Source organism: Sus scrofa, chromosome 2 (assembly GCF_054392235.1).
Source record: "Sus scrofa isolate SSC_HxYL_T2T_F1_AM1 chromosome 2, Sscrofa_HxYL_maternal_Yorkshire_Landrace_v2.0, whole genome shotgun sequence".
NCBI lineage: Eukaryota > Metazoa > Chordata > Mammalia > Artiodactyla > Suidae > Sus > Sus scrofa.
In genome coordinates this window covers 97,807,540-97,822,239 of record NC_139384.1, presented here as the reverse complement: position 1 = coordinate 97,822,239, position 14,700 = coordinate 97,807,540, and the positions used below count along the sequence as shown (strand labels likewise).

The following is a 14,700-nucleotide window of genomic DNA, read 5'->3' as shown; positions in this document are numbered from 1 at the left end:
ATGAGCAGGGGCCCTCTGGTTTCCCTGCAGGATCGCTGGTCCCTGTGACTCATGTGGCTTCGTGAGCTGTGCTGAGGACAGCTGGTCTGGCTCTGTCCTGCTGAGCTGGGCCACATGCCTCCTCATCCTTCTTTGCAGCCTCAGCCCCCGCTCCGCCCCCAACACCAGGGAACTGCTCTGCCTAGGCGGACCTCTCACTTCTCTGTGTGAGACCTCCTCCCAGCTGACTCTCAGAATTCAGTGTGTGAAGAATCTCCTGGGGGCTTGTTAAAAACGCAGTTTCTGGCAACACCTCCAGCAAGTTTGGTTCGGTGTGTGGGAACCAGGAACTGGATGCTTTTGGAAACAGGTGGCCTACATCCCCCTCTAAGATATGGGGGCGGTGGGCGGGGGGGCAAGGACCACACTCTAAGAAGCAGCACTCTAGAGGGTCTTTGCAGCTTTTGGAAGGCAAAAGCACATCAATTCTACGTTCCTAATCTTCTGATCCTTCCAGAAGACCCTGGGCGGGAGGCCATGTTGCTGAACCTCTGTGGGGCTTGTGTCTCTGAGGGAGGTGGGAATAATGAACCAAGAAACGTATTGGCCAAGAAACTACGAGTGACCTGTGAGCAAGAGAGAGTCTGCTCCAAAGTGTATCAAATACTTGCATCATGTAGGTCAGTGGAAAGTTATTATTCCATCGTAGGAGTCATGTTTTTAAGTACTTACTGACCCATAAGTGCTGTGTGGACCTAACCATAGGATACTGATTAATAGCTGACGTCTGTGGAGCACAGTGAAGCAGAAGCTCTGTTGGTTATTTTACATAAACTTGCTTCTCCAAGCCTCACGGCAGCCTCGTGAGGAAGATGCTGATACCCTTATTTTGCAGATGCGGAAACCATGGCTCGCAGAGGTTAAATATAAATGGCCTGTCCATGGACATACGTTGGTGAGGGCCAGAGCTGAGATTGGTTTACAAGACTCTTAAAACATCTGTTTACAAAACTCTTAAAACACGGCTCCCCTATGGCCCCCCCTCCAAGCTGAGGGATGAGGATGGCAGGCTGAGCCCAAGGCCTGAGAAGAGCACTGGGGAGCGGGGTTGTTTATTCCTATTTGAAAGGCAGGGCTCTGAAGGCAGGGGAAGAATGGCCTGCCTTCAGCTTTCCCAGGCGCTCTCCTCGTCATGCATGCGTGTCTTTAAAGTTGTTATCTCCCTTCCTGGGTCTGCCCATCTTTCTGTGTCTTCCTAAGTCATACATAAAATGAGGTTCCATTTCCAAGAAGGACAGCAAACACTTCTTAGTCGTAAAATTCCTTTGCTGAAGGATTGCTTTAGCTTCCAGGATGGCATCTCTCAGAACGGTGCTTCTTCACTATGGCATGAGAACCCGCCCCACGCCCCAAGGAAGGAGCTCTTTAAAAAATAAGCCCTGGACAGAGTTCCTGTCATGGCGCAGTGGTTAACGAATCTGACTAGTAACCATGAGTTTGCAGGTTCGATCCCTGGCCTTTCTCAGTGGGTTAAGGATCCGGCTTTGCCGTGAGCTGTGGCGTAGGTCACAGACTCGGCTTGGATCCTGCGTTGCTGTGGCTCTGGTGTAGGCCGGTGGGTACAGCTCTCATTAGATCCCTAGCCTGGGAACCTCCACATGCCACGGGAGTGGCCCTAGAAAAGGCAAAAAGACCAAAAAAAAAAAAATTAAAATTAAAAAAAATAAGCCCTGGAGTTCCCGTTGTGGCGCAGTGGTTAACGAATCCGACTAGCATCCATGAAGACGCGGGTTCAATCCCTGGCCTCGCTCAGTGGGTTAAGAATCTGGCATTGGCGTGAGCTGTGATGTAGGGAGCAGACGCAGCTCGGATTCGACCCCTAGCCAGGGAACCTCCATATGCTCTGGGTGCGGCCCTAAAAAGACAAAAAATAAATAAATTAAAAAAATGAAAAGTAAGTCCTGCCCACACTAGCCTTCTGCCCACTTCCTGGCCAAATTTGGATTCTTTAGGACCAGAGAGGACCAAACAGACATGTTCTGTTTTTGTCTCTCTTCCTACACATACACACACGTGTATTTGTGTGTGCATATGTGTATATACATACATGTATGTATGTGTAAAATTACTCTGATTCAGAGGCACAGCCTCAGTCACATTCCTCCCAAATGTGGCACAGTGGGAATTACACAGCATTGCCTACAAAGGATTGTCCCCCAAATCTAAACTAGTCTTCAGATTTAACCTCTGGTTTCTCCACAACTGAGGATAAAGAATGACTTCAAATGGCGTCAGGAAGAAAAAGACAAATTCCTGTATCTTCAAAAATTCATTGTCAAGGGGGAAAAAAATACAGGCACAGCAGGGTAGGTGAGGGATGGAAAGACTGTTTTTGACTAAGAGAGATGAAAGGCATAACTAAAGGCAATGCATGAGCCTTGATTGAGTCACGGTTCTAAGAAACCAGCTATAAAAATTGGGACAGGGTAGGGAAATTTGAGTGTGGACTGGGCTTTGGGGCATAAGGAAATTATTGTCAGTGTTCTTGGGTGTGTTAATTTTATTGTGGTTAGGTAGGAAAAAGTCCTCATTTTTAGGAGGTGTGTGTAGAAGTATTAAGGGTTGAAGTGTCAGGAACAGACATCTGTGAATCATTTTCACATGGTCCAGAAAAAAAAAAAAAAAAAAAAAAGCCTGCGTGTGAGCATTAGTGTAAGTGCATAGACTGTGGATGGATGGAACATTGGTGACAACATGTGAACCAGTGTTCAGCCAACCTGTTCATGGTCCATTCTCTTCACCTTATATCTGTGTTTGCAGAATTTCTCCATTAAGGTGAAAAACAGAACCAAGAGGAGTGAGATGGTGGAGATCTTCAAAACAGGGTTTGCATGGCCTCCTTGGCAGGCTTTGCTGCCGTGGTGGTGGAAGGTGACACAGCTGTGATGGCAGTCCTCTCATCTGCCCCGTCTTTCTAGAAGCTGTGAGCTTTGCCCCCAGGCTTCTCTGCTGTCATCTCCTAGCCAGCTGACACTGGCTGGTTCGCCTCATGTGCACTCTCTTCCCTTCTCACCGAAGGGGGAAGCTGCCAAGAAAAGGACCCTGCTCCGCTCCGCTCACACCTCCCCCGTGTTTTCAGCATGAGGGCTCTGCAGAGAACTGTGCATGACGACTCTCACAGACCAAGCATTTGTCACTCCTCATGGCTTATGTTCTGACGATGGTCTACTACTCTCGGTTTCAGCAGCAGTCTCTTTTGTTGAGGGTTTTTTCTTATTACCTGCTAAGAGGCTTTCCGCTCTGGACCTTTGTGTCAATCCCCGCATCATTTTCTGAACATCAGAGGGCTGCCCAGATTATTCACAACCATGAGGGATGTGGTAGTAAAGCCAGGTGTCCGGGAGAGAATATGTATTTTATAGCTCTTGGAGAGAAGACGTGTACAAGGACCGTCAGCGAGGACCTGGTCTTATTGTGTGATGTGTGGGGCAGTGGGCATCACAGTGAACAGCAGTGGCTGGGGGCCAAGGAACTCCATGCCCAGCCCCTGGGCTACTCAGGTCTGGAACAGGAGCTCACTCTCCTTTGCTGTGGATGATATCTCAGCATGTGTGATAGGACCAAACCAGGGTGTTGGACAGAACACCCAGCACTGTAGAAGCTTCTCGCTGTGTTTCCACCTTTTTCCCTGCCCCATCAACCAGAGGATTTTCCTTGGATCCTTGGGAAAGCCAGTTTTTGTCCATCAGCCTTGTGTATCATGGCTATTCCTCTTCTAGGAGTAGTTAGAAGGCTTGCTGGTGAGACCAAAGCATCTTATCTCCCTGTTTCAAACAGAAACATGAAGGCTTCCTTCCAGCCACTGGTATGGATTTGAGAATTTGGTGCAGTGCAAGGGGGATTTGTTTTAACACAGATGGACAGGGATGTCTGTATTTTCTGAATTTAAGCACAGGCGTCCCTAAATAATCCTGCCTTGAATTTGGCATGAACCATGTGGCTAAGCCTGACTGTGCCATCCTTCTTCCTGAAGTTTCACATCCTTGCTCTTCAGAAGTTGCAGCCTCGTTGCATCCCTGACTCCGAGCTGGGCTTGCTGACCAGGACAGTGGACCCTGGGCAATCATTAAGGTCCAAGCCGCCCGAGAAGTTGCAGCAGACAGAGCTTGAAGTTCTGCAGGAGGACATATAGGTGGGGGTTTTATATTCACATTTGAAAATTTGCCATTGAACAGTAGAGGGGCAGGAATCGAGATCAGCTGGGCCCATCAGGAAACTGGATTTCAAGGCCCATGGGAAGATCTCGTAGAGCCTCATTTTCTGCTCACACGCGGGCTCTCTGCCTGTGGGTTGAAAGTGTTTGTGAGCCTGGTGGGTGGGCGCGGCGTGGGGATGGGGGCGAGGTGGTCCTCTGGGGAGTCATCCTGGCTTGTTTTCTTGTTCTCCTTCAGAATGATCACTTTCATTATACACAGATTCCTCCCAAGCTCTTTTGTGTGGGTCACTTTTTACTCAGAAGGCATTTCTATTTGGTAATATTGGGGGCGAGTGGGAGTAGGTTATACTTCGGGCCTCATGCTAATTTATTTTCCCCAGCTGAGTTTGTCAGCTATGTTAGGCGGCAGGGAAACAGGAAGTGAGACCAGGACCTCACCCTCAAGGCCCACCAGGGAATCTTAGACACACGAGTGACCTCATCCATCTCCAGATCGCCCGCGCTTAATCTATTTCCTCATGTAAGGGCCAAGTTTCTGTTATGCACTGAGCACTTCCATTGGTTAAACTGTTGTCTGACCAGTGTCTTCCAGGTCAGGGGAAAAGCTTCTAAGGGAAAGGAGCTGATATTTACAGAGCACTTATTATATCAGGCACAGTGCAAGGTGCTTTCAGAAGTTCTTGCTTATTTCTCAACAGTATTGTGAGGCCAGGTACCTTTTTTTCTCCACGTGGTCCACGAGGAAGCTAAAAGCTAAGGCTCTGAGAAGTCAGGTGTCAGTGTGGCCTGTCTGTGGTGGAGCTGGATTTGGAGCCCAGACCTGATGGACTCCAAAGCTCGCATTGCTGCTATATGCACACACACACACACACACACACACGCACATGCACACATGCACGCACCTCTGTTCTAGCTTTGTACTGGCTAATTTCATAAAACAGCATCTTGTATGAGTAGGATGATGTGAGGATTTTTTAATACGCTCTGTTTTATAAGGTAAGCAATCACCTCTCACCACGACGTTAGCTAGCTTGGTGGAAAGCCTCTGACACCTGCTGCCTCCCTTCCATAACTCCCTGCCCACCCGCTTCCTACATGCCAGGGGGGTTTTGTCACCATGTGACCTTGGTGAATAAGATCTAATCATTCAGAACAGAGCCATGTGCCCAAATGTCAGATGGGGCTGCGAGAAACACTATGGCCCATTTCAGGGTTCAGGCCTCCCTGAAGGAGGTTTGAGCCTTTAGAGCAAAGCCCTCTGGTCATGAAGCCATTTGTCCTTGAGAACAGAATGTGTTTTGTGAGTGCAGAAACAATGGGCATGTTGAGTTTCAGACCTGGGGTGAATGAAGCTCAGGCAGAGGCACATACAATGAATTGGGACAGTTCAAGGGATGCTTTCTTCACAGGCAGGCTCTGCTGTCAGCAAGTCCCTGCCGTGGGAATGATACTTTGTCAGTGGTCATTAATGCCTCTGTTTTGAATAATTTCCCCAAGTAAGTCATCAGGTTTTCTTGAAGTTTTTTTTTTTCTTTGAGTTTTAATTTGTGTAATTTATTTTGTCCAAAATTACCCTGTGAGAAATGGATGAAAAATAAGTTTGGGGAGCAAAGTTTTATTACTTGTCATAGCACCGCTGTCCTTTTAAATTCTCACTTACCTCTGAAGCAAATACTCTGAGGTCTTTGCTAGTAGTAATTTGATTCCCAGGCGGTGAAATTGGGTGTTGCTACTCACCCTTAAGCAAAGCTTTTGAAGGAAGTTTTTCAAAACTTAGCTCACCTAGTACCAAAACGGGAGGCAGAGAGTCCTAATATAAACTTGAAAAAATGTAGCCATTCCGTTAATATGTTTCCCTGGTGGTCACATCTTGATCTGCCTGGATTCCCTGTACGACTTTTTCTAATAAGATAGAATGGGTCAGGAGCCCGGAACCGCAGGGTGCCCTGGGGTGGTGCAGGAACTCGCATCGGCCCCTCTGCCCTGCTGCCTAGTGATAAGGGTGACCACAGCAGCTTCTGAGAGCGCAGTCATGGGGACCTTGAAACAAACAGGCAAAGGCGCTGAGGACGGCGGCGTGTGGGCGGCGGCCCAGGATTCGCAGGGGCAAGGTTCTGTTGGGATGAGAGGCGGCACGGCTGGGTAGGGCCGGGGTGTGGGCAAGCGGTGGGCGGGCTGGACGCCCTGGGGTCCCTGGACGGCGGCGGCGGTGGGGGCGGGGCCACTCTGCTCACCGCCCTCCTCCCCTGTCTCCGTAGGTGAGGCTGCAGCGCGCCACCCGGACATGGCAGCATGACAGCCCCGGACAGCGCTGCCCGACGCCCGGAGAAAGGAGCCCCCGAGCAGCGGCCGCTGCCTGCCCAGGCTGCCTGAGCCTCCTTCGCACGCCTTCCCCGCCGCTCGCCGGGCTCGCCTTTACCGTTAACCCCGTGGACTCCTAACTCCTTCCGCCTGAAACATCAATATGTGTCATGTCATTGTCACCTGTCGCTCGATGCTCTGGACCCTCCTGAGTATTGTGGTGGCTTTTGCCGAACTCATCGCCTTCATGAGCGCAGACTGGCTGATTGGAAAAGCCAAGACCCGCAGCAGCGCTGAGCCCGGAGAGCAGGGTGGGGGCTCCCCGGAGCCCTATCACCCCACGCTGGGCATCTATGCCCGCTGCATCCGGAACCCCGGCGTGCAGCACTTCCAGCGGGAGACGCTGTGCGGGCCCTACGCCGAGACCTTCGGGGAGATTGCCAGTGGCTTCTGGCAGGCCACCGCTATTTTCTTAGCCATGGGCATCTTCATTCTCTGCATGGTGGCCCTGGTGTCCGTCTTCACCATGTGCGTGCAGAGCATCATGAAGAAAAGTATTTTCAACGTCTGCGGGCTGCTGCAAGGAATTGCAGGTGAGTGTGCGTGCAGAGGAGGGGTCCTGAGAGCCATGTGTGTGCTCCTGAGTGAGCGCAGCACACTCACTCTTCGCTCATCTGCTGCCGGTCCTGAGAACTCTCTTCTGGGCGGGTTCTAGACAGCAGAAATGCCCTGCCCTCAAGACTCCCTTTTCCATTCACCCCCCTGAAGCTAAGAAGGGGCGGTTCTCAGTGCTCACCTGCTCCTCTTTATTGCTTATTTCTTCCGTGCTAGGTTGCTGGGTTTTGTTTGACTACTTTTTGCTTCTCCAATTCAATTAAAAGCATGCTTTCAACGTGGTGCACCCACGGAGCAATTGCAGTGAGAGAGGCCACCTGCCACAGGCATGCTGGCAAGGAGCATGAGGTAGGGGCTTCATTCATAAGCAGGAAACCTGGAGCTGCTACCCGGTCTCAGCCCCAGGAAGCCTGGAGCTGCTCCCCACATCCTGGCCCCAGGATGACTTCAGATTTGGGAGGGGGAAAAGCTGGCTGGGAGGGAATTAGTATCAGCTGCTCTGGGTTTAATAATGTTCTGGTTTAAATTGTCTGTCTCCTGGAGCCTGACAGAATGTTCTGTGCACTCGGATCACAAATTACAAACTAACTCTTCCACTTTCTGGGAGTTTCTCTCTAATGAGCTTGTTAGAAATCAGTGGAAAGAAAAGTATGAGCGCTTTATAGGCATCCCAGAGGGGAGGCTGGGAGCGCCAGGAAAACTTCCAGGGCCACCAGCACTTTCCTAGACTGTCTCACCTGGGGTTGAAAAGTCGATCTGGAACCAAGAGGGTATCAGTCTGTCCACACTCAAGGGACCTGTTCTGGGCAGCAGAAACACCCAGACACCCAGAGCAGAGGTTGAAGACATCCTCAGGAAGCAGAGGAACAGATGCTTGCTTTGAATCTCAGGGAGGGAAAAATCACTTTTTAGATGACCGCAACCAAGATATTTATTAATCTGAACACTAAGAGAAACAGCAGTCCACCTATAGCCCTCACTGAGGGCACAGGTGACTCATCCGTCAGCACATCCGATAGCTGTGCGCCAGGGCTCCTGACGGTGAAGATAAGCACCAAGCCTGGCCTGCAGGCCTGCGAAGAAGCAGGCCCCAAACAAAGTAGCTCTCCCCTGCCTCATAGCAAACCCTTGAGCTTCCGAATAAATAGGTCAAACAACAGTTTTCCCCAAATGGCTGATAAGATAATGTTTTCCGTTTCTCAAACCTCAGGGGGCCCCACGTCTGTCTGTGGGGAGGAGGGTAAGAGGCCCAGCGAAAGGATAGAGGACCTGCTCCACATTCCCGCTCTGTTTGCATGAGGGGTCTGCTGTGACAAACCTCAGGACCCTCAGCTCTTTATCTGCCGGGATCAGCCGTACCATGAGTGATCCCAGCACTTACTCGCACTCTCGGAATTTGGGAGGTCAGGATTCTGATTTTCCACTCTGCTGCTGACTTGCACCTTCACTCGGGTTAAATGCACCAGTTCTCTGGATGTTGGCATTCTTCTTCTGCAAGATAGGGAGATTGGAAAATATGATTTTAGGTTTGTTTTTTTTTAACCTTAGATTTTTGATTCTGTGAAGCTCATTGTCCCCTCCTTTTGATTCACCTCTGAAACCTGAAGTTCATCACCTTAGGCTTGGCTTTTCATCTCCCAGAAATGGTCAGTAATGGAGGGTTTCATACTGAGCGATCTTTTCCTTGGCAAAGACATGCCTTCATTCCCCCCGGCTCCAAGTGCCTTGGGGTCGTGTGTGTGTGTGTGTGTGTGTGTGTGTGTGTGTGTGTGTGTGTCTTAAAACTTTCGCTGAGACGTGTTGCCAGAGTGTTGCAAAGCTTTTGAAAAGTCAAAATAAACATGTAGGTGAAGAGAAGCCAGCATGCACAGTTTACTCATCCTGCTAAAGAGCCCTGGTTGACCAGAGAGGTGTATTTCTGCTCACTTTGCCCTGACTATACTGTATCTGCTCATCTTGAGTGATTTCAGGCCTGCTATGAGTTTTATCAACATGCTGGTCTGCAGATGAGACTCCTGGTTTGACACGCCTAGGAATGCTTTTCATCCTGAGAAACTTAGTACCTTCCAGCAAAGGAATGACCATTTATAGTAGAGTGGGACATCGTGGGCTATAGCACCATAATTGATCTTTTGCAGTCAATTTGCAGCAAATTCTAGATATCCTTCAGTCTCAAAGACTATCTACATGCAGTTTTTAATAAGGTGTTAGTTAGTCCAGTGAATTTAGTCTCTAAGAATGTTGATTAGTCCACCAAGTCTTCTGGTGCTCTTGTTTGCTATTTCACATAAATGGCGAGTGTGTTCATTTTGGCACAAAGATGAGTACATATTTTAGTTATTATTCATGCACTCCAGTGAGTTGCTCTTGACTCTTCTCTTTCCCTCTGCATCACTTGGGGAGAAGGGAGTAGCAGGGTACCCAAGATGCTGCTCTGTTGGCCACCTGTCTCTTCCAAAAGCCTTGATTTTCTAAAAGAAATCTTTCTCCTCACCCCCTTTCACTAACGTGCTCTGCGTATGCATATAGGATCTCCAGAAGTCTGAAATTACTCAAAATTGCCAAGAGGCAGAGCTTTCTCTACTGTGTCAGATTTTGCATCTCTAGAGGGCACTGATCTAAGGCTAAGAACTAAAAATAGAGGAAAGTGGTTTCTCTTGACCCCTTCCCCCCAGTCCAGCAGCACCCCTTTGAGAAGAAATCTTGGGAAAGATGGACTGAACACTGGTCAGCCAACTCCTTCAGGTTGGGAGGAGGTGCACATCTGTAAGAGATGCCCAGTGGGCTGTTTTGCTCGTTAATAGAGGTCTCCTCCGGGCAGTTTAAGCCCACATAAGGGGCAGCTGGGGCCCCTGAATCTCTGGCTGAGAGAGTTGCCCACCCCCCAGGGTCTGGAGCAGCTGACTGTACTTTCTGTCCTCTTGGCTGGTCTGTGAGAGCATCTGGTCACCCCAGTCTCAGCCAAGGACTGCCGCAGCTGTGAGCATCAGTCTCTCCCCTCCCCGCAACCCCTCTCTCAACCCGGGATCTATTCAACATTGAAACAAATGGTGAGAAAGGAGGCTGCTGCCAGAACAGCAAAAGGATTCTTTAGAAATATACTCGGAGTGTGTTTGTTCCTACAACTTGCATTTTGGCAAAAAAAGGACTTTTTTGTAAACTGTAACTGGGTGAAAAATTACAAGCTGTTGTAAGCATATTCTTTTACTACACGTAAGCTTAAAAGCCACCGGCTTGTATAGCTGTCACTGTGCACAGTATAAGGCATCAAAATCTTAGTATTTTGATTTTAGAAGTCAGTGGAAATCTCAAAATCCGAGTTACTTAACAACAACTCTTGACTTTTTTTTTTTTTTTTGCCATTTCTTGGGCTGCTCTCGTGGCATATGGAGATTCCCAGGCTAGGGGTCTAATCAGAGCTGTAGCCGCCAGCCTACACCAGAGCCACAGCAACGCAGGATCCGAGCCATGTCTGTGACCTAACCACAGGTCACAGCAATGCCAGATCCTTAACCCACTGAACAAGGCCAGGGATTGAACCTGCAACCTCATGGTTCCTAGTCAGATTTGTTAACTACTGTGGCACGACAGGAACTGCCAACAACTCTTGACTATTAAGCTAGTCCCGATAGCAGGATTTGCCCTCAAGGCCTCACCTAATGGTAGACATCCAGCTGACTCCCAGCTGACACTTGTGCACAGATGCCCTGGCTGTTCAGTACTCATAGCAGCAGTGAGAGCTCAAGCCTCACCTGCCTTGGCTCAGCCCTGACCTCACCTAAAAGTGGCTGTGAAATATTGACCAGTTTACCTCGTCTCTAAGCCTGTTTTCTCACTTAAAAATGGGTATAATAGTAGTTCACACCTGTCTTAAGGATTAAATTAGAAAAATATGTGAGAAAGGTTTTTAAGCACAGTGGCACATAGTAAATAGTAAGTGGTGGTAAATATAAGCTATATGATGATTATGATGATGGAAATATTTCAGGTACTAAAGTACATTTTTTTGTGTTTCCTATAGTTGTTGCATTCTAAGGACTAGGGGTATCTTTTATGGACTTTAGAATTGCCCTTGTTCTATTGAAATCAGACATGATTTCATCATACACAGCCATTCCCTGGCCTCCCAGTAGCAGTCCTGGGGCTCCGATGTGCCTCTGGGTGTCCTCAGGCATTTTTTTTTTTTTTTTCCCAAGCTGAATTGACAGGAAAGCAAAGAACTTCGTCCTCTCACGCCTCTTCCCTGACACATACATTCTCCATTCCTTTCCTTTCTGGAGGCAGCTTCTAGCGGTTGAGTTGCAGGTTCTCAGGCTCCCCTTGCAGAATAAATCACAGGCTGATAGGTCTTCACTGGGTGAGGATTCGCCCAGGACTTCTGGCAGAACCAGAAACACACATAGCCCTCTGGGATTCATTACAAAAGCTGGGGAATCGGCCAGCAGGGTCATCTGTCGCCAGCTGCCTTCCTTAGGCTGTGACCTGGATGTGCTCCACAGTGAGAGTGTAGATGCACATATCCAGGTTTTCCATGACAGCATCGAGCAGTTTGGGTTTGGAAATGCTTGGAGGTCCCTCTTAGAAGTATGCGGACTCTAAGACCCTCTCAGGGACTCAGGTTTGGGACAGAGCCATCACAATGAGATCAGGAGTTGGCTTCGGCGCTGGCTGGGACTGTTCCAGTGGGGTCGCCACGAGGGTTGCAGCAGCTGCCTGCTGCCTTCCAGTCCTGCACATGCTCGTGCGCTGCTTGGCGTTTGGTTGGCTCTCACGCTCTGTAGCCCCTGTACCCCCTGTCTACACCCGTTTCAGCCCAACAGGATGGCCCCAGCAAACCGCCATCGGTGTGTCTGGAGAGGTGGCGATGGGGCGGGGCTCTGCTCTGGCTGGGTTCAAGGCCCGCTCTCGCTGGCAGTAGCTCGGGAGCTTGCTTCTTGGAAGCAAGCCATGATGGAGGGCGAAGGAGAACAGTGCAGAAAAGGAAAGGAAAAGAGTCAGAGGAGAAGACTCCGAGGGAGAAGACAAGCTGAGGGTTTTGTTTTGGGGGCTGGTGGAATGGCTCTGCTTCGGCGGGCCCGTGACATGCACGTGATCACTGTTTGGGGCTTGGCACCCTCGTGGCTGTGTTTCACAGGGCGAAAGATAACCTTAGCGTCAGAAGATAAAGGCAGCTCATCCTGGTCGCTGCATCCATTTTGACTTTTCCCAAACCTGACCTGTTCACTCCCAAGCCAAAAAATCAGGTCATCACTGGAGAGGAGAGAAGTAAGAACAGAGCTTGGGAAGCGTAGGGAGAAGGCAAGAGATGCTTGCCTCTTCCAGAAGCCTGGCCCCATTTGATACCTGAGAAATTCACCTGGCTCTCTCTGAGAAGGCGATGTGACCTTGGTTGCCCAACTTCAAAATGCCTTCAAAGGAAAGGCATGAGGAAAGTAAAGGGAGCACCCCCTGCTCCTCCTTCTTAGAACAAGGCACCAGAAGCTTCCAGCTTGTCCAGAGGAGGCGCCAGATTCCTGGCCTTCCACACGGCCCCTCCACCAGAAGTCAGGCCTAGCAGTTCTCTGTCTGCGTCCATTTAAGAGTACTGCTGATGATGACAATTTACCAGTTCCTCGTTGAGGAAAACTAAAGAATGCAGAGATATTATAAGGCGGGCCAGAATTAAATTTCAATTCAAGGAGCTTTCATTGGATGCCCACTAAATTCAACGGCCTTAGACTCAGGTCTACAACTTCCTGAGTTTCTGCTCACTAGCCATTTCAGAGAGCCACTGCCTCAGAAGCTGCCTCCTAGAGAAGAAGGGGGAAAAATGTATCATGTATAAAGGGAACAAAAGAATTCAACTGTATCATTAGAGGAAAAACTACTGCCTAAGAGCAAGTGGACCAAGAAGGTATTAATTTGAGTAAATCTACAGACAGAGCTCTCTTAAAGAATCAGTTGGAAAATGTAGAAGGAAATTGCAAACTCTCTTAAAATTTAGATGTAATTTGCAATTGATATGCAAATAAAAAGTGTTTTGCTATGGTAACCACTTAATTGCAGACATAAATTATCATGGAGCCATGGGTGATCTATGTTCAAATTCCAGTAAAAAATAATTGCTTAAGTATGGCTCTGAGTATTTACACAGGCAGTTCAAGGCCCTCTGTTTTAAGAGCTTAATGCAGTGGTGGTATTCTTCTAAGCTGTCGCATCACTTCAGAAGTAATCTGTCTCCTATGAAGAACTACACTTCACAACATTGTAAATTAACTATAATTCAATTAAAAAAAAAAAACTGCACTAACCAGCCATAAATATGAGTTCAGTTGTTGTATAGAGGCTTCCCAATGGCTTTATTACATGGCCTACAACCTCTTTTTTTAAAAATTAGCTCCTAGTAGAGATGAAATCTAAAATAGACATATTGAGAAAATGAAGCCAGGATTTTAAAACTTTAAGCCAAAATATTTAGTGGCTATGTCTTTAGAGTTTAGAGGCCAACCCCAGGGTTCTAGCGTTAAAAAGATGGCACCTACTTTGTGGCAGGAATTATTTAACATTATCTGGATCCCCAAACTTGAGCAGGCAAGAAATTATTGTCCTGAAGATTTCAGAGCTTAATAATTAAACATTTTAGGTGTCTTATTCTACTATACACTGCATTTTATTTCAACAGCTTATTTTGAGTTATCAGTGTATTTTGGTTGCAGTCAAATAGGAGTTCTTTCTAATCCTACATATTGGATAAATAATTTATCAAGAAATATTTTATAAATTTCTTCCAGTTGCATAGAACAGTTTAGGAGACAGCTTCTCACTTGGAATGTGAAGTAAAATTTTATCACTAACTCAATAGGGAGGAATAATCTGACTGAATTAGTTTGTTGGGATGCATTTTAACAAGTAAGAGTTACGGCTTCGGAAACTGCCAGTGCAGTAATTTGCATATTAACGTGAATCATTGCTGATAAAGGCTTAGAGAGGCTTCAACATGGAAGAAATTGCATCTTTCTTATGGATTGTTTCCCCCACATATTCTGGAGGCATCTGACAATTCTTAATTGACGGTCATTAATTTTGAGTAATTAGAACAGAAACGTCCTCGGGGGGCCTTGGCAGTAAGGTCTTTTTATGACAACTATGCCCTGATTGTCTTCCAGAGAATTCTCTTTATTGCTCTGTCATCCATTCTCCCTCATTTTTCTTGCTAATTATAATTCCATGGAAGTGTTTTTAGTAGAAAACAAGTACCCTACTAGACTCCTCCAGGGAAATGGCATAAGCATTAACACAAGCTTTAAAAAAAATTATTGACACTCAATTCTTCACTTTTCCTCTCCTTCCCCTCGGAACATCATGTTGGTTAAGAACCTCTAATGTTATTGATCATGTACCAAAATGACATGTAGCTGTAATCGGCTCTGCAAAGACACTGTGGTTATCAGCTGAAAACCCTTTTCATTACCAATGAACCCCTTGACCTCCCATTTCTGGTCTAGCCTACAAAGCAGAGTTATTACATGTCAAAGTTGGGCCCAGTCTAGCTTGTCCATAAACTTGAAACTTGAAACTTTAAAATGAAGTACAGTGAAAAAAAAGGTTCA

At 47.7% G+C, this 14,700-nt stretch overlaps 1 protein-coding gene across 12 annotated transcripts in view; it reads left to right on the top strand.

The window, feature by feature from the left end:
• LHFPL2 (LHFPL tetraspan subfamily member 2) overlaps positions 1-14,700 on the top strand; it is a 178,118-nt gene that overhangs the window by 142,937 nt on the left and 20,481 nt on the right. For 4 of the 12 annotated variants that reach the window (XR_014836350.1, XM_085009410.1, XM_021079502.2 and 1 more), the window contains one exon: positions 6,454-6,592. Coding sequence is in view for 3 of the 12 variants with exons in the window: in XM_021079487.2 (XP_020935146.1) it covers positions 6,660-7,089 (430 nt within the window). In the remaining 9 variants the exon portion in view is untranslated. 12 annotated transcript variants of the gene reach the window in all.